Below are 22,822 nucleotides of genomic sequence, written 5' to 3'. Positions count from 1 at the left end.
CCAACTATTAGCAACAATTGCTTACTGCAGCAAGACAACAATATGAATTACTGAAAAAATTCCAGCAAGCCAGAGTTGTTTCAATGACAGCAGCAGGCACGGTGAGAGCCAGACTCCTTTCATGAATGTTGTGTGTTTGGTCAGTAGGTCTGAATTCCAAAATATGTATTGGCTGAAAATGTGTCTTTCTTATTCATTTGGTCCTTAGTGCACATGTATGGGTTTTGTTAGTACAAACTATGAGATAATGTAAATATAGCAGAAAGGGAGATCTAAGGAAAAACTTACCACAGAACAAAGTAACAAGAGAAGAAGCTGTTCACTGATAAGATGAAGCTGACATCGTTTAAAAGAGTCTTCAAATGTTTTCACTTGTGTTCCTCAGTCATTTCTAAAAACTAATTTCTTTGAATTTTCACAGTAAAATAATGGGGAAGAAAGTGGATGTCTTACCAGTCTCAACAAAATGATTTATTAGATATTAATATTAATGATTTTCTCAAATATTTCACTGAAATATCTTAGTCCATTACTTCTGTTAAAATCATTAGTTTTCCATTATGAAATCATAGTTGTTTCTTTTTTACTATGTGAGAGCTCATCACTCAGTCAGAATCATATTATTTCACTATTTGGTAGTTTATCATCCTGACATTTTGATAACTAATTTGATATCAGACTATCCCCTTCATCTTCTTTGGCTTTTTTTTCCTGGTACAACACTGGCTTGATTTCAGGTTATCGGACTACTTCTGAAAGTCCATCCAATTATTTTCCAATTCATCACTTTCCTTGCTATTGACACAGAATGTTGTCCCAATAATTAGTATTTTCTTCTGAGCCTTTACAGTCAATTTCTGTGATTCATCTCTTCCATAAAGCTTATAAACAACAAGCTGTAGTAATACAAATGCTTTCCCTAATTAGGAAACAAACTGTAATGTACATTTTTCCTGCTGTCATCATCAATTCTCTCTAAGCCTTTTGTTTCTCAACTGCTCTGCCTGTCTCCCATTTATCTTATTTAATCTGATGGTATCTATCCAGTTTCTATTCACTTTGCATCAAGGTGATATGTCTCCTCTTCCACTGTGTTCTTAACGTGCTGCACGGCAGAAGTAATTTTTCAATTGTTTAATGTTTATTCTACATTGTTGTCAAATAATTATTACAAACCTTCTGACAGGGAAATGTGATGCTAGACAAGAAAGCAAGGAAACTGAGGTTTGACCATTTTGTAAAGATAGGACTTTGCAAAACTTAAAATAGCACTGATTCACTTCTCTCATCTATCTCTCATTCACACTCGAGTAGAACAGCAACATACCTGGATTTTATAGTCCATTACTGAAGCTCATGGATAGCATTCTAGAAGCATCATGGATAGGATGAAGAAAGACTCGATACAGTTCCATCATTTTGCTGTGTCTATTTTCTTTTCATTACACCATTTTAAAATATCATTTTTGTCACCTAAATGCCGTTAACTTCTTTAGACTACTACTTACAATTGCTGTTTACTCATCTCAAAATGTGTACTCCTTTTGGTGCAACTTCACACTGAATTACCATTAGCAAAAATAAATTCTAGCAAGGCCCGTATTTCATGTTTGATTCCTTAATTAAATAGTGCTTATCATATAAGATGTGTCTTTTGCTTATCTGGTTAGGAAATAAAGCAATAAATTCTTTAACATAATGTCAAGAACTTTCGTGGAGTTGTATTTTCCTTCCTTTTCCCAAAGTGAAGGAAATTTTTTTATATTGGACTGAAAATTTAGGTTCTTAGTATTAAGTTTAGGGAAGTAGATTGTGGAAAGATGTTTCTGTTTCAGCTTGTTAATAAAGAATTTAGATTCAGGTTCAGATAATAAACCTTTCTGTACTCTCTCCAGTTTTTTGGCCAGGACTGATTTAGAATTGGAATACATACAGTTATATATATGTGAGTTTTAGGAATGCCTGTTCTTCCTGAGCTGTCTACTTCTGAGTTGTCCTGGAAGACCCCTTGTGTTCTCCACATCCCCAGGTGACTGCTGGGAATCATGCTTACCAGAAGATAGGGATGAGAAGACTTTAAATTACAAATTCTATATTTGAACAGCAACTTTTTCTTGTTTTGTTGACTACAAAGATCCTTAGTTGCATATGGATGGTGCAAGGGAGAATGTAAGTATTGTTCCAACTTTGTCAGTTCTATCAGCATAAAAGATAAGGTGGCAGGCTTTCAGGATGCCCAGAGACTTCATAGGTGATGGAGTGCATCCCAGGCACTGGTTCTTATGCTTTTTATAAATATGTTAATCTGAATACTAAAAGAAATTTTAGTTCTTTTGTGGTTTTTTTTTAGCCTTGCCTCTTTGAGTTGAAGGTTCTTCTAGTATCTCACTTTACTAATAGTTATAAACTTTAACATTTTCAGCCAAATAAATGTCTTTGCAGCTGCACATTTGTTCTTGTGCTAGTTGGCAGTTTGAAAAACTCTTTCTTCCTGCTCCACTCTCATTTTCCCTCTCCCCCTTCTCTTAGGCATACAGACAACAGTCACCCTTCATTTTTGTTAAATTCATTGAGCAAATATTGTTCTGGTGGCACCTTAGATGAGCTCTCCATTCTCCTCACCAGCACACAGCCCATCTCTTGCACTTTTGAGTTCGTGAGAGACCTGTACTGTACACAGTACTCCATATTAAAGCTTGCTAGTGGCTTGTACAGAAACACTAATGTATCCCTGGTATTGCCAGGGGTATGTGGTGGTGTGCTGTACTGTGGGATCCCCCCAGGAGGCCCTCTGTGTTCCTCCTGTCAGAGTCCCCCTCTTGCCATCAGTGGGAACTGCTGGCTCTGGGGGACAAGGTGCATCACAGCCATGCCCCTCCTTTCTCCTGAAGTTCATTCCAGAAAGAAGAGTAATTAACATGGAATAGAGGAAAGTGCTACCAGAGCAGTTTTCCTTCTTGGAGTATTTCACAAAAGTTGTATTGCATCCTGAAGTAATTTTGCAAGCTTCATGTGACTGAAAGGACAACAGTGACATTTGGAACGGTCTGATGTTCTCCAGCTGTATTTGTAGTCTTTACGTGCCTGTCTTTATTTTTCACTGTCTCAAGAAGATGAGAGACTAGTTTAAGTTCTGGAAACAATAAAAATATTAGGTAGCTGTGGGTAGTAGTGGCTATATTTGAAGAACCAGATAAGAAGATTTTGTTTCCTCATCCTGTGTCAGAATCAGAGTTGGAACACATCTAAGCACGGTCCTGTCTGCAAACTACATACAGATACAAATGAAACCTACCTACTATACAGGCACTTTTAGCATTTAAAGTATTTAACTGGCTACAAGAAAGCCACAAGAGCCTTGATTCTGCAGCAGAATGTGCTGCCAAATCCTCTGGTTACATAAGGAGAATGCAGAGCTGAAACTTCTGTTGCTTGAGGTTGTTAATCTTGCACTAAGGAGAAAGTGTCCGAGCTATTTATGTCTATGAAGTGAGGCAATCCTGTCTGACTTTACAGTGAAATGTGAGAAGTTTTGGTGAGCGTGAACTTCCTTATTTTTCTGTAGTCTCTCTTGGCTTTTATACAACTTGCTCACTGTTTCCCTGCTGATTGTTAGGCACCACCAACTAAAATTCATATGCAGTGACCCTTATGAGTGCTTGAATGTTTGGCAGAATTAGGGCAATGACCTGTGCGGCTTTTTTTACTCCATGAAATCAGCAGGATCTGTTGTGCCCTAGACCTCTGAAAATAAGGTGTTGCTGTCTGTAGTTTTAAGAAATCTGCATTTGATAGAGAGCTGCTTATCTTGGGCTAAGAGGGAGTACTATCTCACAGGACTTTGAAAATTTAGGCACTGAGGTATGTGATGGTTCTGCAGCATGGTGGTTCTGCAGCATGCTAGGCAGGCATCATGAATGGGTCAGATGAAATCAGTGCATTGAAGGAAAGAACATTGTTGGGCCTGTTCTGTGTCCTGAGCAGTCCCAGCTTGGGCTCTGCAGCACTGCCCTGCTTGGAGCAGATCTCTGCAGAGGATCAGTATGGGTTGAGGAGGAACCACAATGTCCTCAGTGGCCAGGAGGGTGGAAAGCACTTCCAGGGCACTCATCCACTGCCAGTTTCCAGTTCCTGACCTTTTCTAGCTCCGGAAGAGGTGAGCAGAGAAACGTGTTTCAGCTTTGTTAGCATCTGTGTGCCAGAGAGCAGCAGCAAGCTCTCAAGACACTGCTGTCAATGTCTTCTGCAGGGCCCACATGGGGACCGTTAGATGAGTGTTTGTGCTGATTACAGTCTGAGCAGAGCTTATTAAATTTATCATTAAAATGTCACTTTTGTGTAGGTTGCAGAATGGGTGTTATTTTGAGGCAAAGCTGCAAGGGAGGAGTCCTCAGCAGTGAGCAAAAATCAAACAACGAAGCAATAAATCCTGGTGCATCTGTGTGAGTTTGGTACTGTAGGTCCCACAGCCTATACCCTGCCAGCAGACCCATTTCTTTGTCTCCAGAGCTCTGCTGCAGCTGATCTTCCACAGAGGACAGTTCCTGCGTGGTGGATATTTCTGGCTTGGCTATGGAGCACCAGGCCAGCACACCCAAATGCCAAGATAAATTCAATTGCGCTATACATCCTGAGGGAATTCCGATTCCTATTTTGATACCTTAAGGACAAGATCCTTGAATAAAACTTGACTTGGTCATTACCTCTTTTGCAAAGGAGGACATCCAGATAGTTGTCATGGCATGTTATCCTCTCTCATGTGGTGAACCACAGGGGGGGAGGGGCAGAAGGAAGACAAGGGGTGGCGTTCTTGGAGAAGCCAAGGGGGCATATCTGTGGAATGGCTAATGGCGATTAAAATTGTGTTATGCAGAGGCAGTTGCAGTTTTGCTCAAGGTTGTCTGAGTGCAACTGCCCAAAACAATAGGATTGGTGAAGCTTCACAGGATGCCAATGTTCAAGCAAAATTGTTGTTTTCATGAGCTGGTTTTTAGGACCTGTGAATCCTTTTAAAATTGAAGGATGATCTCTGCATATGTATTAGAACACCTGAACTACTTAGTAGTGAGAGGGCTAGATCAATAACTACCTTGTTATTTTTGCGGTATGCTTCACTACTTCTTCAAGTTAAATCCAGTGAGATTATTGTATGAATTTGAGCTCTGATCAGTATGTTATAAAGATGTATACTTATGTATTGTTTCTTTGTTTTGCAGCTCCTGGTTGCTAAATCCCCTGTAGCTCCATTCTCTGCTTTTTTCTACAACATCGAAAAATCTGGCTTGGTTCTTCAAGGTAAGGGACCAGAGCATTGATTGTTTTGCCTTTGCAATTAGTATTTTAAGCAGGCTGAATGTAGATAACAGCAACCATTTCTGAAAATGGCAGTGTTCATACTTAATTAGAACCCCACACATTTAAACAGTCTGCTTGACAAGGTCAGCCTTCTGCTGCATTCACTCTTTTGTCTTGGATTATACTAAATTAGTTGTTACATACTCCCATGGGCCTAAGAATGAGCCTTGAAATTATTAATCCAGGCTCCCTGTTTTCCTTCAAAGTAGAGTTGTTCTGACAACATCGCTCCTCTGGGATAGATTTCTCTGGAAGAAACATACCTATCTATCATTAATAGCTTGCTCTAATAAATGATTCTTCTTTAGCAAATGGTTTGACATCAATAAAAATACAGGAAATTAATATCTGATCCTTATTTTTGTGATAATTTTTAATGCTAATACCCCATGGTCTTAAATAATCCTCACATTCTCTAGGATATGAGGTAATGTACCGAAAAGCTGGATATTACTACCATAATGGCAGGGAACTAAGGTTCTTTGTGGTCATGTCCTAAACCATGTACTGTCAGACCACTGCAGAAATGGAAGTTTAACTCTTCCGTTCTTTTCCCCACTTACCCTAATAAATATTCCTTTAATGCCCATACTTTTTTGACAGGCATTCATAGACCACTTTTGCTGAATTGCTGTCTGTTATGCAGTCTGGCTTCTGACTGGTGTATCAGTTTTTCAGAGTAATTAAAACTCATCAGCACCTGTCACTTTGTGTTCAGAGGATACATTCTTACATGCAACCATCACATTAAGGAAAGTGGGCATCACTGTTTTTCAGGTTCCAGTGATTGAGAATCACTGATCTCATAAAGCACTGCAACACTTCAAGAAATGAGAACAGTTCTCTTCATTCTAATAGCCCATTTCTCACCTTCAAATAGGCTGTATGAGTCTAACAACTTAGTTGCATTTGCTAATGATTAAATATGCTTACATCTCTGGTGATACTTGGTGTAGGGAAACGAAACAAAAATGGTTTATGGTGCCATTTTTCCTTCCATTTTACAGATCCACGTAATGATAGTGTGGGGGTGCATCTGGTGTTTCCTAAGCCTTTGGATACTACACCCAGTGTATTCTTAGATGACATTTTGGGAATTTGATCTGCTTTATTTGGTATCAGTAATTTTAAAAAGGCTACAGGAACTAGAAACAATTTTTATTAGTTCAAACTGAGATGGCATGCAAGTTTTGGTTCAATATAGGACAGAACACAAGCTACTTTTCTAACTCAAGTATCTTCTCAGTTGCAGAGATTTTTCTGGTAGTTGTAAAAATAGGCAATCTCTTCTCTGTCCTCAAGCATTAATGTGGTAAAACTCTGAGAAAGATTTCCCATTTCAGAAATAGAGAGGATCTTTACTTGTTTCAGTTCTTTGCTGTGACACGCAAGTATAGCTGTCCAAGGACTGCACCCTACCTTTAAAGACAAAATGGATCTTGTAACATACCACGGTGATGGGGGGTAGGACTCTGACAGGAGTATGGCAGTAACACTTTTCTCTTTATCCATGTGTTTCTGAGATGCACATTTAAAACATCATTCATGACTTTTCTAAAAACAGGTTTGGATATCTCTGAGTAAATGCTGTCTTAGTACCAGGCATTTTTTGTACAGTTTCCATTTTAGGTATTTTCCTCTAAGATAGGTAGTTAAGGGAGGATATGGTTCCCCTCATAACATGCCCCAGACTATTTTACAGAAACTCGTGAGCACTTACACCGAAGCCAGCTCACTGAGTTGCACAAAGTAAATAACTGCATGTCCCCATCCCACATTTCAGTGATCAGTATTCCTGTGGAGAGGAAGTGAGCAAATAAACTGGAAATGGGTGTTTTGGATAAGATGCAGAGGGTGACATCAGGCTGCTTTGTGTAAGAGAGGCTAGGGGTTTCGTGAGAGTTGTAGGTGGTGCTCCTTTCCAAAGGGAAGCTGGATGCACAGTAAAATGTCGGTAAGGCAATTGACCACAGGTCAGCCAGTGAGGGAGTGTCCCTGTGTTGCTGCTTGAGGGACATCGTATAGCACTAACAAATGGAATCTGTCCTGCAGCCTGATTGCAAAGGCAGCTTTCCCATTCAGGCTTTGTTGTTTAATTCAGTTGGTGTCAGGAGGTAAGCACATTCAGGGTGGCTGATGGGAACAAGTGGATGGGTGTGGGAACTGGTGAGAAGCAGCAGCTGGCTGAAGTGCCCAGGATTCTTTCGTTTTACTCAGGGGGTCCCATCCCAGGACCATTAACCAATAGGCCATAAACAAATTGATATCGGAAAATGTGGCTGGCAACTCCTTGATTAGCGAGGGTGAATGGGGAATGAAAGACAAAGTGAAAGTGTGATTTAACAGTTCCACAAGCAATTTCCATTGCCACCTCTGAGGGATTAGGATGTGTGGAATAGGCTAAAAATGAGGAGGAGCTCCCCCTCTTTGTTCTGTGGACTGGAGGATAATAAAACGGCAGGAGAGGCAGTGGGGCTAGTTAGGGATTTCACAGGCTGCTATTTGATGCAGTTTAAGGAGCCCTTCTGCTATTGTTGCTGTTAAAATGGGAAGCGGAACTGTTCTCCATTCGCAGAAATTTCCAGCGTCCTCAGGAAGAGGGCTGAGAGCAAAAGGCTATTAAGATGGTAATGCTGCCCCACTTGGAGGAGTGTATCAAAATCCTCTTTGTCAATGTAAATCGGTGCTCTGTTTCCCTGGTATCTTTGCATCTCATGGCCTCAGTGCAAGCACAGAAGTGTTCTGAGGAGATCCTCGTGAATGCATAACTGTGCCTCTTTTTTTTTTTTGTTAGAGAAGAGCTCCAGGCTGCCCAAAGGTTTCACAGAGAAAACTTCTTTGCTTTTATAAACTTGAAGTGTTCAGGGATTAAAATAGTACATTTATTCACTAATTGTTTTATTTCTACTCACAGACTAGAGAAATTATGATTGGAAAGTGAGATTGGCCAGTCAGAGATTTAGCAAGGGAAGTCAGCCTTCACTCTCCTTTCATTGCTTCAGTATGCTTTGTGCTGTGGAGGAGATGGAGTGCAAACCCAAAGCTTTCTCTGTTGCCCTTACGTTGCAATGCAATGTCATGTAATGTCCTGCAGTGCTGTACAGCGTGGCTCTGTAAGGAACCTGAATTGTGAGTGTAAAATTCAGTCTGACAGCTGGTCTTTGGTTTGTATAGATCTTAGAGAGGCACCTAAGCACTGCAAAATATTGGAAGTTTTACTGTCTGTTTGTATATTCAGTTTGAGGCCTTGCTATTGCTTCCCCAATTCAATGTAGTAGTTGAAGTGAATGAAGCGATGCTGTTAATAAAAGGAACAGTTAAAAAGTTCCAGATCTGCTTGATTAACAGTGTATGTCACAAGATTATTTTCTCATTGCCAGAGATAAGATCTCTGGTTTGGACTGGAAATTATTAGCTGGTACTTCTGTTCTTGGTGTATCAGTCAGGGCTGTTCTTGCCTCGCTGTAGAGTCACTGAAGGTGAATGTAGCATATACTGGTTTATGTCAGCTGAAGTAGAAGGTGCCACTTTGTCATGCACACAGAAGGCATGCTGAATAAGCTGATGTCATTTTAAAGCTGTATTCTGTGAATGATTGTCTGAGTCTACCTTAGAAGCAGCAGCCTTCTGGAGCTTAAGTACAAGCTAGCAACAGAGCCTAGCTAGCTGTTAGCAACTGATGGCTTCGATGTTTGTTGAAGTAAGTCCATTCCATGTCACCTAAGTAAATGTCCTCTGTTACCAAGAGGATGATGCTGCAAAAGAAGACAGGGAACATGGTGGCTAGTTGCCAGTTGGACAGTCTATTGGGACTTTAATCAGGTGATTAATGTTGCTCTTCACTGAAAGAGCTCAGAAGCACTGAAAACATAAGGCAAATAATTCTAGTGAGCTAGGGCTTCCTTTTGAGTTAATGATTTCTTTTCAGTTTCGTATGGTTTAAAAATGGGTGGATCCAGCAGTTCATCCATACTGATCTCCTGTATATCATACACATTTCCTTTAAGTACCCAATAACTCACATTACACTGGATTGTGTATTTTAGAAAGGCATTCACTTTTATTTGAAGATATCAAGAAATGACAGTTCCTAGTTTGCCCTGACAGCATTTTCAAGTTGTAGCTACCTTGCTGCTAAATAGTTGTTCTATATTTCAGACTAGAATTTGCGTGCCTTCAGCTTTTGGGCTCACTCCTTGTTACGACCTTCAGTGCTAAATTAAGCACTGTTACCGTTAAGTGGTTGCCATTTTGTATGAGTGTATTTGACATTAAGATTTATCCTGATATATTTTATTCCTCCTTTTCAAAGAAAGTTGTAACTATCAGCAAATTTAACCTCTAAACTTCTGTGTCTCATGCTGACTGGCTCCCCTCACTACCCAGAGAAAGGACAGAATACCTTGTATTGCTAAAGGGAAGAGTTTGATTTTTGTGCCAGCAGGACTGGATGTTTAGTTGATTAATCCACTCTTTCTCCTGCCCTCTTTTTCACTGCACATGTGTCTGTGTGCACACCTTGCCTGTAATGTCTCTTTTAGACAGATAACTTCTGGTAAGTAGAAACAAAAGATATGTGATGCTCAGAAGAGAGTGTCCCAGGATTTAAGTTTCATAGTAGTAAGAGGGGAAAGGTCTATGAACAGTTAAATCTAGTACATTGCATTTCATTTATTGCTAATGTAATGAAAGAGGTTCATTTTGACCTCAAAACAGCATAGGTCTGGGTTTCTAGTGCAATGTTGGAAAACCATCTCCAAAGTGCAAAACTAATTTATATGGCTGAAGCAAGTGAAAAGTGGCTCATTTTATTTTGTAAAGAAACAAGTAGTGAGATAGAAAAGGAATTCTGAAAGAAAGGGCAGCATTATTTGTATTGTATTGTGTGAGTTTCAACAGTGAGAGACAATGATTTACTGCATCAAAAGCTTTTATTCAGTTGAAGAACTGTAACTATAAAGTGACCTTTGTCTGGAGCAACATGGATATAATCTGTAAAATTAAGCAGGGTTGTACTTGATGTTTGAATGGATGGAAGACAGATTAATGGGAATAAAGTTGTGCATTGCTATTGAGATGGTAACAGATTTGCAGTGCCACTGGTGATTTTCAGCCCTATTGGAGGGATAAAGATGAACTGATCATTGTTAGGATCTCTGTGGGGTGTGGAACTGTTTTTCCTGTATTCCCCACAGGACACTGAAAGCCTCATGCTATTTCTAACAGGTTTGTAATAATGAGAGCAAAAAAGCGTGATCCTTTTGTGGGCTAGATCTGTCCTGGCAGTAAGGAATGTGAAAAAAGTAAGACTCCCACCATCCCAACACCAGCAAAATCACCCATACAGATGTAGCAGGCATCAGCAAAAATGTCCTTACGTTTAGCCAGCTCATGAGATTTTGAGGAATAGGTTGGTGAACCTGACCTGAGTGAGGGTGTCCTCATTAGGTGACTTTGTGAGAATCGCACTACTGCTCTGCAGCAGCATTGGCAAAGTCTCGCTGGAGTAGCTGGACTCCATGGCTGTCAAATGAAGGAGTCCAGAGAACCAAAGCAGAGATGCAAAAACAATTATAAATGGTAATCAAGAGAGTTGGAGGGAAAATACTTTAATTGTGAAGGAAGGCTGGAGACATCTTGGCTTTAGATCTAGTAGAAACAAAACAAACTGCATCTTTTCTATGACTTTAAATGTTTCTGTTTACAAGCATGATCTTTCTTGTGGCATAGTAGATAGGCAACAGATTAATAAAGGCTTTGGCCATAATTTTGCTATGAGCTTCATTTATGGAAGGTTATTATGCTGGATAAGTCCAGTTTAGCACAAAGTATTGAATTATCTGCTTATTTCTGAATACATACATAAAGATTCTAAAGATACAACACTGCTTTCTTGCTCTGAAAGCCAAACATATTCCTAAATGCTTTGCTAGATTGCAACTGAAGTGCCAGCATTTCATCTTTCTTAAGTTTTACTCAATGTAATAAGACAAAAACTTACTGCAAGTACTGTGTCAAATCTGTTGTCATTTACATGAGTGTGAATCAAAACTAATTTGTTTTAATATAGTGTTGTTAAAACAAGGAGCTTAAGAGTGTATGTACGTATTTGCAAAGACGTTCTTCTCTTTTCAAGCCTGACATAAGCTTCCTGGGACAATATGGTCTCACTTCAGAGAAATCTCCTTGCTAGTCCCCCTTCAATGAATTCCTGATCAAAGTGGACTGCTCCCCTCTGTTTTCAGCACAGTGATAAAGCAAATGGCCTTTTTTTCCAAAAGGCTTTTAACATGAGGAGTGAAGTTGTCTGTTGATTAGAGGTTGTATCTTGTGATTTGTGACTGGGAACTGAATGTTGTCATAGAAGATCAAGACTCTACTAATAATTGCCTGAATTTAACATAGAAGGTGTTACATCTTTCAAGATACAGATTTGTAGAATAAGGTCAAATCTACCTAAGATGGACCATGGCTTTCAGCCAGAGTAAAGTTTCATGCATTTGTGTGCAGCTTATGAAAGTAGAAGGGGCTAAGTCTTGCTATGATTTATCCCTTTCTCACATAGACACAATTTCTTTTACTGTCCTCAAAGGCTCCCTGGCTCTCCTCTTCTGGCTTCACCACTGGCATGTTTGGTGAAATGATCACTATTGTCATTTTATCTTGTAAAATGATAGCAAGCAATAGAGGATTGTGAGCCAGATGACTTAACCTTGGTAATACATGCAATTTTTCTTTAACTGTGGGACTTTATGTATTCTCCATCTTAAAATCTTACAAAATCTCTGAGCATACACCCTGGCTGCCAAAGAGAAATGCTGGATACTTTATTGTTGCCTGTGGTTGGGAGGGGAAAGTGTTGTGGAGATCCAACAGTTACCTACGTCTTAAACCTGAAAGTTTCCAGAGTGCAGCCCTGTCTGTATAGGCACATTTGAATAGCACTTAATCTAAACGAGAAAACTTTGCCTGAGGTGGGGCTTATTAGCACAGGAACAATGCTTTGCAAATAGGGCTGCTGCTGCTTTGGCCCCATTGCTGTTTCCCTTTGAAACTTTCTCTGTTTCCAGAATTAATACACCTGGAACAACCTCATGTATTTCTGCATCTGTTGTGTAGACTTTTTCTGTCTCTAAAGTGGAATAACCACAAATTTAAATGGTATTACCATGTAAGCTTAAATTTGTCTTGCTAAGAAGGAACAGGAATCTATCAAACTTTCATAGAAACAGACACACATGTGATAAACCACCCCAACAAGTTCTTACTTCAAAAGGTTTTTCTCATTAGTCAGTCCCTAAAACTAATAACATTGGTTACTGTATTTTCTGTAATGTTTGTTTGAAGTTCTAAGCATAGTTTTAATGATTGTTGTAGTTCTTTTCCTCCTTACATTGTAATGAAAGCAGAATCTACAGTTCTCTGAAGCCCCCTGGAAAATTTCTGAGGTTAACTTCCAGGGCGAGATTGAGTTAACCAAGAGTTGCAGAGAAGAGAGAGGCAAAAGTTTAGTCAGCAGTTAGAGCATGGTCTGTGAGCCCTGGCTGTTCCTTGGTTTGCCAACTCAGTAACTCCTGGAGCGCCTACATTAGTGCTCAGCTGAGGCAAGGCAGTGCATGCATGAATGCATGGGTGAAGACAAAGCAGAGGAAGATGATGCTACAATTGATGGTTCAACAAGAGATTTTACTTTATTATCCACTGAATCTCCTTTTCGTTTCAATTTACTACCTTTTCCATTACAGAAACCAGCTCCTATATAGTTGTCCAAGTTTTCAGCCACAAACTGCCCAAGGCAAAAGGACAAAAAAGATTTTTACCTCTTCCCAAGGAGTAAGATAAAAATGCTCCACACTGTTTGGATGTTTAAATGGAAATTCTATTTACAAATATGTACAAAAGGTATTCAGCTAGAATGAATACTCTCACAAACTAGGCTCAGACCTTCATCTGGGCCTACCAGGCCAAAACCAATGGGCTATGAAGGTGCACTGTCCAGAAGCAACAGCAGAGATGTAAAAGCGATGTGGAAAATGTCGTGCGACTATTAGAGTACTATCAAGCAGTCTGCAACGGGGTGATTCTCAGAGGGCTGTGTGCTGTCGTGGAAACCTCTGGGATGTGCCTTACTATTAAGTGAGTAAGCTTAGGATAAGCAAGGTCAAGTCCTCAGTCTTAAACACCAAGCACTGCACTCCTGAAGATGTTCTGAGTGTGTTTAGGGATGAGACTGTTTTGCTTAGTAGCATGTAGAAAACATCATGTTCCTCCTTCAGGCTGCGTGTGTTTGATGAAGGACTTCAGTCTTGAGGCATATTAGGTGGGGGCTTCATGGTACACCTTTCACTTTCTCGTGCCATATTTGCACTGCAAGAGAATTAACCAAGATGAGGTATTGAGCAGCTAGGCACATACATTGCAGCTGTGAGTTTGTAGACTGTATCCTGTCTGCTGTGGCCATTTGCTGAAGTTCACCAAGGAGCACAACATCCTGTTTGCTTAGTTTTCTTTTGTCTGCCCTGTACCAGCACAGGGAGAATATTCTTATATATCTTTTCTTTTCTGCTCTGAAATTGGATCAGAGTACTCATGATGGTGTTCAATAGCTGGAAGTGTTGAGGATATCCGATTGCTAAGGTCTCTTATTTTAAACACCACATGCCAGGAAAAGTATGTGGGATCCCACCAGCTTAGCACTGGAGGGTGCAGGATGCATCAACAGGAAAACCAAACAAAACATGAAGTGAAATTCATTTGAAAAGGGAAGGGACTCATATACCACCCATCAGCAGTGTTTAAACTCTTCGTATCCACACAAAAGGCCTTTATTTTCCTTCCGTTTTTCTTAATATGCAAACTATCGTAAATTGATTTTCAGAGCTGCAGCTGTCACTGAAGTCAGTGGGAGCTGTAGGTGCTTGTTACCTTTGAAAATCAAGCCAATGTATTCTAATGTGGTAAGCAAAAGCCAAACCCTCTAAATGAGGGTGGTTAAAGCATAACTTTGATAGTTCATATCTGATACAGAGGTAGGGCCTCATACTGTGCACACCAGGGCTCAAAGGTATGTTGTTTCTTTGCCTTTCAGCCCGCCTTCTCCTACAACTTACTTTGTGGCCTTGTTTCATCACAACAGTCTTTCCAGCTGGGTAATACTGAATAGGACTCTATTGGAGTTTAACAGAGCTAATTTTTATTCATCCGGTATTACTTTCTTTTCCTTGAGAAACAGATTTTATCCCCTTTTTTCTCTCCAGTGTGCATTAGGCTGAACTAGGAGTCAGTGGTCATAGCTGGTGGGTCATATAATGACCCATAGCCTTCCACATGCAGTAGCAGCAGCAAGGCCAAAAAGCTCCATGAGGCACTGTTTAGTTTTCCTTTGGGAGATTTGTCGTGCCCTATGAAAGGTTCCTAAGCAGTGGCCAGAAGTCAGGGCAAGTCCAGATTTCTCCAGTGTAGAACAAACTGAATTCCGCTATAATGTCTGAGCATGAGAAGAGAAAGGTGTCCCTCCAGCTAGTCCCAGCTGTCTGGACTCAGGAACGATACCACTTACTTCTGTATCACTAAAGGGCGCAGCAAATTTCGGTACACAACCCGAATCTGCAGATTCAATTCTCTTCTGGCAGAGGCTGTAAATGAGCTGGCCCACCTGAGGTCTGCAGCTGACAGCACAGCACTAATTGAGGCCATCTTGCCTCACACTCAGTTCAAGAGTGTGTCTCTTGTGGAGAGATCTTTGCTGAAAAAGAGCCTTGGCCAAGGATGAATCTGTCTGCACCTCTTTGCTCCCCTTCCTAGTCACCACAGAAAGAACTTCATCCACCGACACTTCTTTTCAGTGTAGCTTCTTGAGGATGCCTGGTTTGATAGTCCAGAGAGGACTGCACAGCTGACATTAAATTTGACCACCAGTCCTTCCCCCAGAGTGAAAAACAAGTAATAATTTAGTAACGTGTCTGTCAAGGGTTAACTCAAACCACTTCATTGTCCAAAATAATTACTTCTTCAAGAAGAGTAAAAGTCTGCAGGAATGCACAAGTGATAAGTCCATGGTAAATCAGGTTTGCCACCTCTCTGTTATGGATCAGAGGGTATGGCTTTTGTTGAATGACTAAAGGCCTTTTTGTCTATAAAGCAGAACATGTGACAGGAGGTATCTGCTTCTGATGTTGATTTCAGGAATTGTGATCAGATGCCTGGATGTTTACAAATAAAGTATACTCCATGCCTAAATTGTGTCCCTCCTGCACTTCCTTCAATAGTTGACAAGGATTAAGTTGTTTTGGTTTTCTTGTTTCTGTGGGTTGGTGAGAATAATTTGTTGTTGTTTTCTGTTGTGAGGCAATCTTCTTGTTGTTCCTAATGCTTAAAATCAGTAGCTTAACTGGTTCAGAGAGAGATAGTTTAAATGGCTTTCTGTTACTGGCTGCCTCTTAGACTAGCAGTTTTCCTAGTTTAATGGTTCCATGTCTTCTTCTTCTTTTTTTTTTTTTTTCCATCCATAATGCTACGTATTGTTTGTAAAATAAGGAGACTTGAAAACAGAGGAAGCAGAGGTAATGTTGATCTGGAAACACCAGGAATTGAAAGGACCATTCACAGTTTCCTTCAAAATAAAACCAAGTGGTAAGATAATGCTAACCAGGGCTGAGTGCCCAGGAGAGCATCATAATGAAGTATCCACTGTTATTGTTCAGCTTCGTGTTTGTTCTTCATGTGAACAAAAGGAAGGAAGAACTCTGCTATCAGGCTAGAGAGGAAGGAGTCTTTGCTGCCCTTGGCTACTCTAACTTTAAATGTGAGGAAGCACAGGGCACTGCAGCATAACCTTTCTGCAGTAATAGACAGGGAAAATTGATAATTCAGGAGGTTAAGGGCGGACACTGTTTATCTAAAGACTAGGTTTCCCTTTGCATGACAGCCCCAAATCAGATATGTCAGTGCTAGTATTTATTTAGGTCATGTGAGGTTTTGAAACCCTCTTTTAAACCATGGTTCCTCTGCTTAGCTGTTTTTCTGCCATTTGATTCCTCCTTTGCGTTGTTGCTCACCATTAAGAACAGTAAGAGATGCCATTTCCTTATTGAGCATGACAGGCACCGGGTGTCCCAAGTGTAAAGTTGCTGAAGCATCAGGAGTGTATCTGCTGAAGACTGAGTCAGGCTTACTGTATTTTTCTGCTCATGCTCCACCCATAGAATTGTCTGCTGAAATGGCAGAATCCCTACTGTCCCTCTCCCTGTCCTTTAAGTCACAAGGCTGACGCACTGTCAGATTAAGGACAAAGTTTACCATGCTCAAAGACATTGTTTAAGATTTTCAGATGACTCAAGCAATGATTATGTCATCAGCTCAGGTTATGATTTAAAGATATTCCTTGAAATCATGAAAGTTTGCTTAGCCTGCCTGTGCATTAGTCTTACTCTGGCTTTTTCTAGTCCATGTGCCATCCCTATATATCAGGAAACTCTCGAGAAACAGATTTACACCCCATTAGAGGCAATGGTGTGTTGGGATGTTTGAAAAAAAGTGGGTGTGTATGTTGATTCTGCTATAAAGAGTTCATATCCTTGTATATGATGCTTTAAAATTCCTGGACACAAAATGAAAGCAGCCCACAAAAACTTAACAGCTTTTTCTTCACATTCAAGATGCACCTCTGCATTTGATTTCTTGTTAATTTACAGGTTACCAAGGTGCATGATGCACAAAATTACACTTTCACTCATTTATGACACAGATTTGTGGGGCTTATTTCCATAATTCCAGAATCAAATTGCGCTCATAATTCTATTCTCCTGGTTCACTCAGATAAGGGATTTGCTTTCTCCAATGAGTAAGACACAAATTTCAGAAGACTGCTTGGAAACTTTCTCATAGCTTAGTGATTTATGAAGGCTCTACAGACATTACTGTAGACAGAACAACAACTTTAATTAGAGAGAATAGTCTTGTTTTGGTTAATGCGAATCTTCTGCGGGCATGTTGACTTGTCAGAATGAAAGCATTTGATAAGAATACAGAGGGAATGGGCAGAATGAAACTACTGGGAGGGGTCAAGTGTAAGCAATATTCTTCGAGGAGTCATACTATGTCAGCTATATACAAAAAACAATGAATACAGAATTAAATTTTATATGCTTGTGATTATGAAGGTGATCATTTTGTGTGTAAAACCATGCTGGATACAGGAAGAAATAAAACAAATACTTCATATTGTGTTACTGGTATTATGGCTTTGTAAAACCACTAAGTGCAATACAGAGAATGCAGGGGGTGGGGGGGAGGGAAGTCTAAATGTCCTGGAAGATAAACATTAAGAAATAGAATGAAGTCAGACCACCCAGCAGTAAACTGCTGAAAACCCATATGAAGCAGTGGGGCAATGACTAAGCCCATGCTTGGGTTCATTACATTACCAGCATCTTATAGTGTGGTGGCTCTTTGAAGACAAAAATACAAGGTTATATTTAGCACATCTTAGTCAAACCACAGCAAATATACTCAGTTTACAAACACAAATGTTTTGTGTTTGTTATGTTTCCCTAATTGCTAACTCTAGGAATTATTTATTTCCTAAAAGATAAAAGGGCTTTTCTTCTCACATATCATCATGAGTGGTTTTAATGGAATAAATTGTGTCTTCTGTGCCAGCTAAAACAGTTGTCCTTAGTTATGACAGTCATGGAGGTTTATGTATGCAGTTACAGTTTTTGTACTTGGGTGTTAGAAGAGAAGAAATAGAATTTACTTAGGTTTTTGGTGGCCCATTTGCTGAACAGAGCTAGCAAGGCTGACTGTGTAACGTTCATTTGTGCAAATGAAGACATTGGGGTACTTTTGGGGAACATTTATTGTCAATAGAAGTAGATGCTGGTTTGTTTCCTTTTTCTCACAGGGCTTGGCAAAACCTCCTTAGGGGTAACATTTCATTTATCTGAAAGGTTTTTTGAAGAAATTACAACCCTATGATTTTCTTGATAGAAACTGTTTCTATGATCACCCATATGTTTGCTGCCTACCTAACGGCCTATCTATGATTACTTCAACTTACAGAGGATGTAAAAGACTGTGTAGCAGATACCAGAGGATTGGAAGTCTGCTATCATAGCCATGCTAATAAAATTGCTTCTTGGTGGAGTATTTCTGACAGACTTGAGCAGAGGTTTTGCTTGAGAGTGAGGGTCCCACTGTAGTAGATATGAGAAGTGGAGTGGATATGGCCATGGTCTAACTGGAAGGAAGAGAGAGAATTGTGAAGAGCACAGCTATATGCATTGTGCTGCAACGGCACACATCTTGTGGGCCTTTAACGGATGGGGCTAGGCTAAGCCCTTGAAGTGTTCTTTTTCCCAATGCTGCCTCATCTTTCCACCTCTTCAGAAGGGGAAAGCTATTTCAATACCATTTTACAATATAAATCGAAAGATATCCCTTTGATATAATGAAATAGGGTGTGGTTTACTGGTTTTTGTGCATAGAGGCTTACTGGATCTCACAGGGATCTACCCTGTACATGGGGAAGAGAAATGTGCCACTCTTCACGTGGCTTTGGTAATGGATTTGATAACAGAACTGTTGCTGTGGGAGACAGCTGAAACCTGCCTACAGACAGGGAGAAGCCTTTCATAAAACAAATCCTACTAAAAATAGTAAAGGGTTACCAGGAGGAAACTTTCTTGATCTGATCTGAAAGAAGAAGAAATGAAGCAGTGTTACTGCAAAAGAGTGTTTCTTAAAGAAGCAAAATGGCTTTGTTTCCACAAACTAGTGAGAGGGATATTGGTTGCTATAGGAGGAGTCTAATGGCATCAGATTCATCAGCCTGGTTGTTGACTCACTCACTGAACTTTTTCAAGCACTGCAGGAAGAAAGGAGGGACTGAGGACTTCACTCTTTTATTAACATTCTTTTTCCAACACAAATCACACTGAAGAAGACAACAGATAAATCCCAATTTCACTTTATTATTAGTTGTTGAGATATGCATTTATTACAAGAAATGGGAAACAGATTACACTGGCAAACACATCTGGCCTCAGATTGGCCTTCAACTCATCCAAAAAGAAGCACGAAATACGGCGTTGTTTACAGCCAGTCACTTACAATCCCACACAGCTGCAGGGGTGAGAGGCAGCAGAATAAACTCTCAAGACAAGCTGACAACAGCTCCACTGCTGGGGTGCCCCTTTTGCAGACGAGACAACAGATGAAGAAATCTTGAGAACGACCCAGAGCAGCGCTCATTAGTGAACGAAGCACAAGCAGGAAATGGGACAAGATTCCTTTTGTCATAGTTTTTCACCCAGCTGTCCGCCTGTCCTACAGCCACCCACATGCAGTCAAATACAGTCACATTCAAACTCCAGAAAAGTTATACAAATAAAAGCTCCAGTGATTGCATACAGACCCCTTCCAAGTTACATTTGCCCCATTAGCAGAGTGAAAAATTGCTGCCTTTAATCCAGGCATGTTTATCATTGCAGTTGAGACTTATGAGGGGTTGTCTTCAGGTAAAGCTGATAGGATCATGTAGTTTCTCTTGTTTTTAGGTCTATCTGTTTCCCTGCATATCTACTGTTTATTATTGGTTGCTATCACTTTTACTATGTCTGTTGTATTTCCTTCCTGTGGCAAAGCTGTGATTCTTCCTTTATGCAGGTATATAGTCTCTTTGTGTAAAACAGATGTGTGCAATTCCCAAAATGAGAGCATTAGCAAGCAGAGGAAGAGTATTTCTGGACTTCTGAAATGGATGCTCTGAGGAATCAAATGCTATTTTGAGATTTTTAAGTTATCATAATGGCATCAAGATTCCAGCTTCTGGGGTCTTTTGTTTGTAAGTACAGCTCATTTAAAATCTTGCTTAAATGTGGGGGGGTTGCGTGGACTGAAAGCATGTTTTTACCTATATTTTTCAAGTGATGTTAAAGACCAAAAGTCTGTTACAGACAACTCTGTAACTCTTTAATCTGCTACTCTCCACCAGAACTGTGACTGCAGCACGCTGTGATCAGTTACACTCAGTGCACTCACTGTTCACACTCCCTTCATTTTTGACTTTGCTCCTCAGTGGCAGTGGCCATTTTTAAATAGAGCAGTTGTGTATGAGCTGTTCATCAGATACCTCTACACAGAAGCTTTTAATGCATTAGTATTGAGGTTGAGCATTAAGAAGAATTTAATATTTTAATCTTACTGCAATTATTTACAAACTCGTGGATTCCGTCTTGAGCCATCTAGTGTCCTATGACTGTGTGTGGAGTTCTAGAGTGACATAAAGCAGGCAGAATTCAGGTGGCATAAAAAAAAAAAACCAAAGCCCATCCCCTTCCCACCGCAAATTAAAATAATTTAAGACTGGCATTCGCAATTTTCAGATCCTTAGCAATATCAGATAGTAGCATTTTGTATTTAAATGTGTTAGTTTTAAAAAATCAGCATACAATGAAATTAATAAAGAAAACATGGGAGACCTGCAGCAGAGAGCATGTAACACTAACTTAGGGTAAAGTACCCTAAATCCGCACTGTACTAAGAAGTGAGCAGGGCCACGTCTGGGTAGTTCAAAAGCTGATGAAGATATTGCTCTTTCCGAGGTGGAGGAGGATTATAGCATTCAGCTCTCCATCTTTCTGTGTGGTAGAGAAGAAACAAAGGTGTCTACATGGAGTGGTTTGATACCAATAAGACAAAAGTATTTTGACTATAATCATATTAGTACTTAGGTACAGCAGTACTGACAGCCTTGTTGACTGTCATCTAAAATCTGCTGTCATGAGAAACATCACTATAGGGAAGTGATTTTCTTCTCTCATCCTTTACCAGAGTGAGAAGACTATTGTGTCTTAGTTGTTGTATCATACTAAAAATATTTTTCCCATTTACCTTTTGTAGCAGACTAGTTTGCCCTACCTTTTTCATACTTGTTAGAGCTAATGTAGAGGAGGTTTTCCAGATAAAAGGAGAAATAATTTTACATTATGTTGTCGTGGGCTTTGTTTCTTCTTTCACTCACCCTGAGGAGCCCAGAACAGGAGGACAACATACCAATACAACTTCTTTATCACTCCTTCTCCCAGGGAACCTCAGCACTGATCTGAGGCAACTTTCTATAGGTTCAGCACATCTTTTCAGAGATCCTGCTTGAATCAGTCCACATGGGTATCGTGGTATTATTTTATACTCGTAACTATGTACAAGAAGCTGGTCTAAGGCCAACTTATTTCACCTATCTACCAGAGAGACATGACGTAGGTCATGTTTGCTAATCAAAGTGATCTTAAGTTTAACTGGGAAGGAGTGCTGCAAGCTATCAGAACTGTCTTTGAGGCATCTGGTTTGACACTTTGGAGAGTCATTAATATCTCTTTTGTATTGTTACAATGGTAATAGTAACTATCAGATATTACTGCATCTCCTCTTTCTAGTGTGTCTTGGGGCAGTATCACTAGACTTTCAGTTGTGTATTGTTTCCCCCTACAACTCTCATTTCTCATCTTTATTTGAATCACAGGCTTGTTCAGCAGGACAGCTAATAGAGAGCAGATTTTTTACTCATTCTGATTTTTTTCCCTTTCCCCTCTATTTATATAACACACAATTTGTAATCTTTTTAAAACCAAAGAAGAGAGAAGTCTTGAGTTCATCTAGATTAAAATCAGCTGCAGCCTATTAATGGACTCGACCCAAGACTGAGACTTTAGGAAACAAAAACACTGGACTAAATTAGACTGAACTGGCCTCTGTCTCCTGGTGTGGGGATTCATATAGTGAAAGGAAAGGGGAAAAGGGGGGGTAAAGAGAGTGGATCTCCATGTGGTTTTAATTCATTTTGATTCTCTTCCTGAAGCTAATTTACCCAGCATAAAGGCTCCGTAGTGGGCAGCCAGCTTTTTTAGAAGTTTGGCTTTCACTGATAAACAATTCAATTCCTGTTCTGAAGGTCTGAGCTATCAGACCTGCATGTAATCAGCCGAGGTTTAATGTGAGTATTTTGGTATGGGGTATTTCAATTACATATTAGAGGCTTTTCATCATCCATCAGAGTGTATCCTGAAGACTCTCAGATAACTGATCTAACTCCTCCATTCATTCTTTCCCCAGAAACAGACAGTGAATTGTCTCATTGAAGAATCAGATCATGGGCATGTTGAGCCAAAAGTACTTCCACTGGCATGGCCCTCTCAGAAGGCAGTTCTTGGCTTCTTCTGGGCACAGGAGCCTTTGCCACCAAAGCAGCAACATACTGTTTTCTGCTGAAGGGAAAATGCTCAAATGTTCCATTCATCCCCTTTGCCATTAAATCTTATTTATTGCATGCTTAGCCCCTTTGGTGTGTGTAGTCCTCCTGTAACATACAAGAAATTATGTCTTTGCCCTAAAAAAGCCGGACAGTGGGTGGAGAAGTGAAGCAAACAGTAAATCATTAGCTAGAAATTGAGTGATTATCTTAAGCACA

At 40.0% G+C, this 22,822-nt stretch overlaps 1 protein-coding gene across 2 annotated transcripts in view; it reads left to right on the top strand.

The window, feature by feature from the left end:
- The window catches only part of RAD51B (RAD51 paralog B), a 379,361-nt gene that overhangs the window by 244,223 nt on the left and 112,316 nt on the right, over positions 1-22,822 (top strand). For both annotated transcript variants that reach the window (XM_054400247.1, XM_054400248.1), the window contains exon 9: positions 5,217-5,295. In XM_054400247.1, coding sequence (XP_054256222.1) covers positions 5,217-5,295 — 79 coding nt within the window. The remainder of the gene's footprint in view (positions 1-5,216; positions 5,296-22,822) is intronic.

This window comes from Indicator indicator, chromosome 4, assembly GCF_027791375.1.
Source record: "Indicator indicator isolate 239-I01 chromosome 4, UM_Iind_1.1, whole genome shotgun sequence".
NCBI lineage: Eukaryota > Metazoa > Chordata > Aves > Piciformes > Indicatoridae > Indicator > Indicator indicator.
The sequence above is the reverse complement of the archived record's forward strand: the minus strand, read 5'-3'. Positions and strand labels throughout refer to the sequence as shown.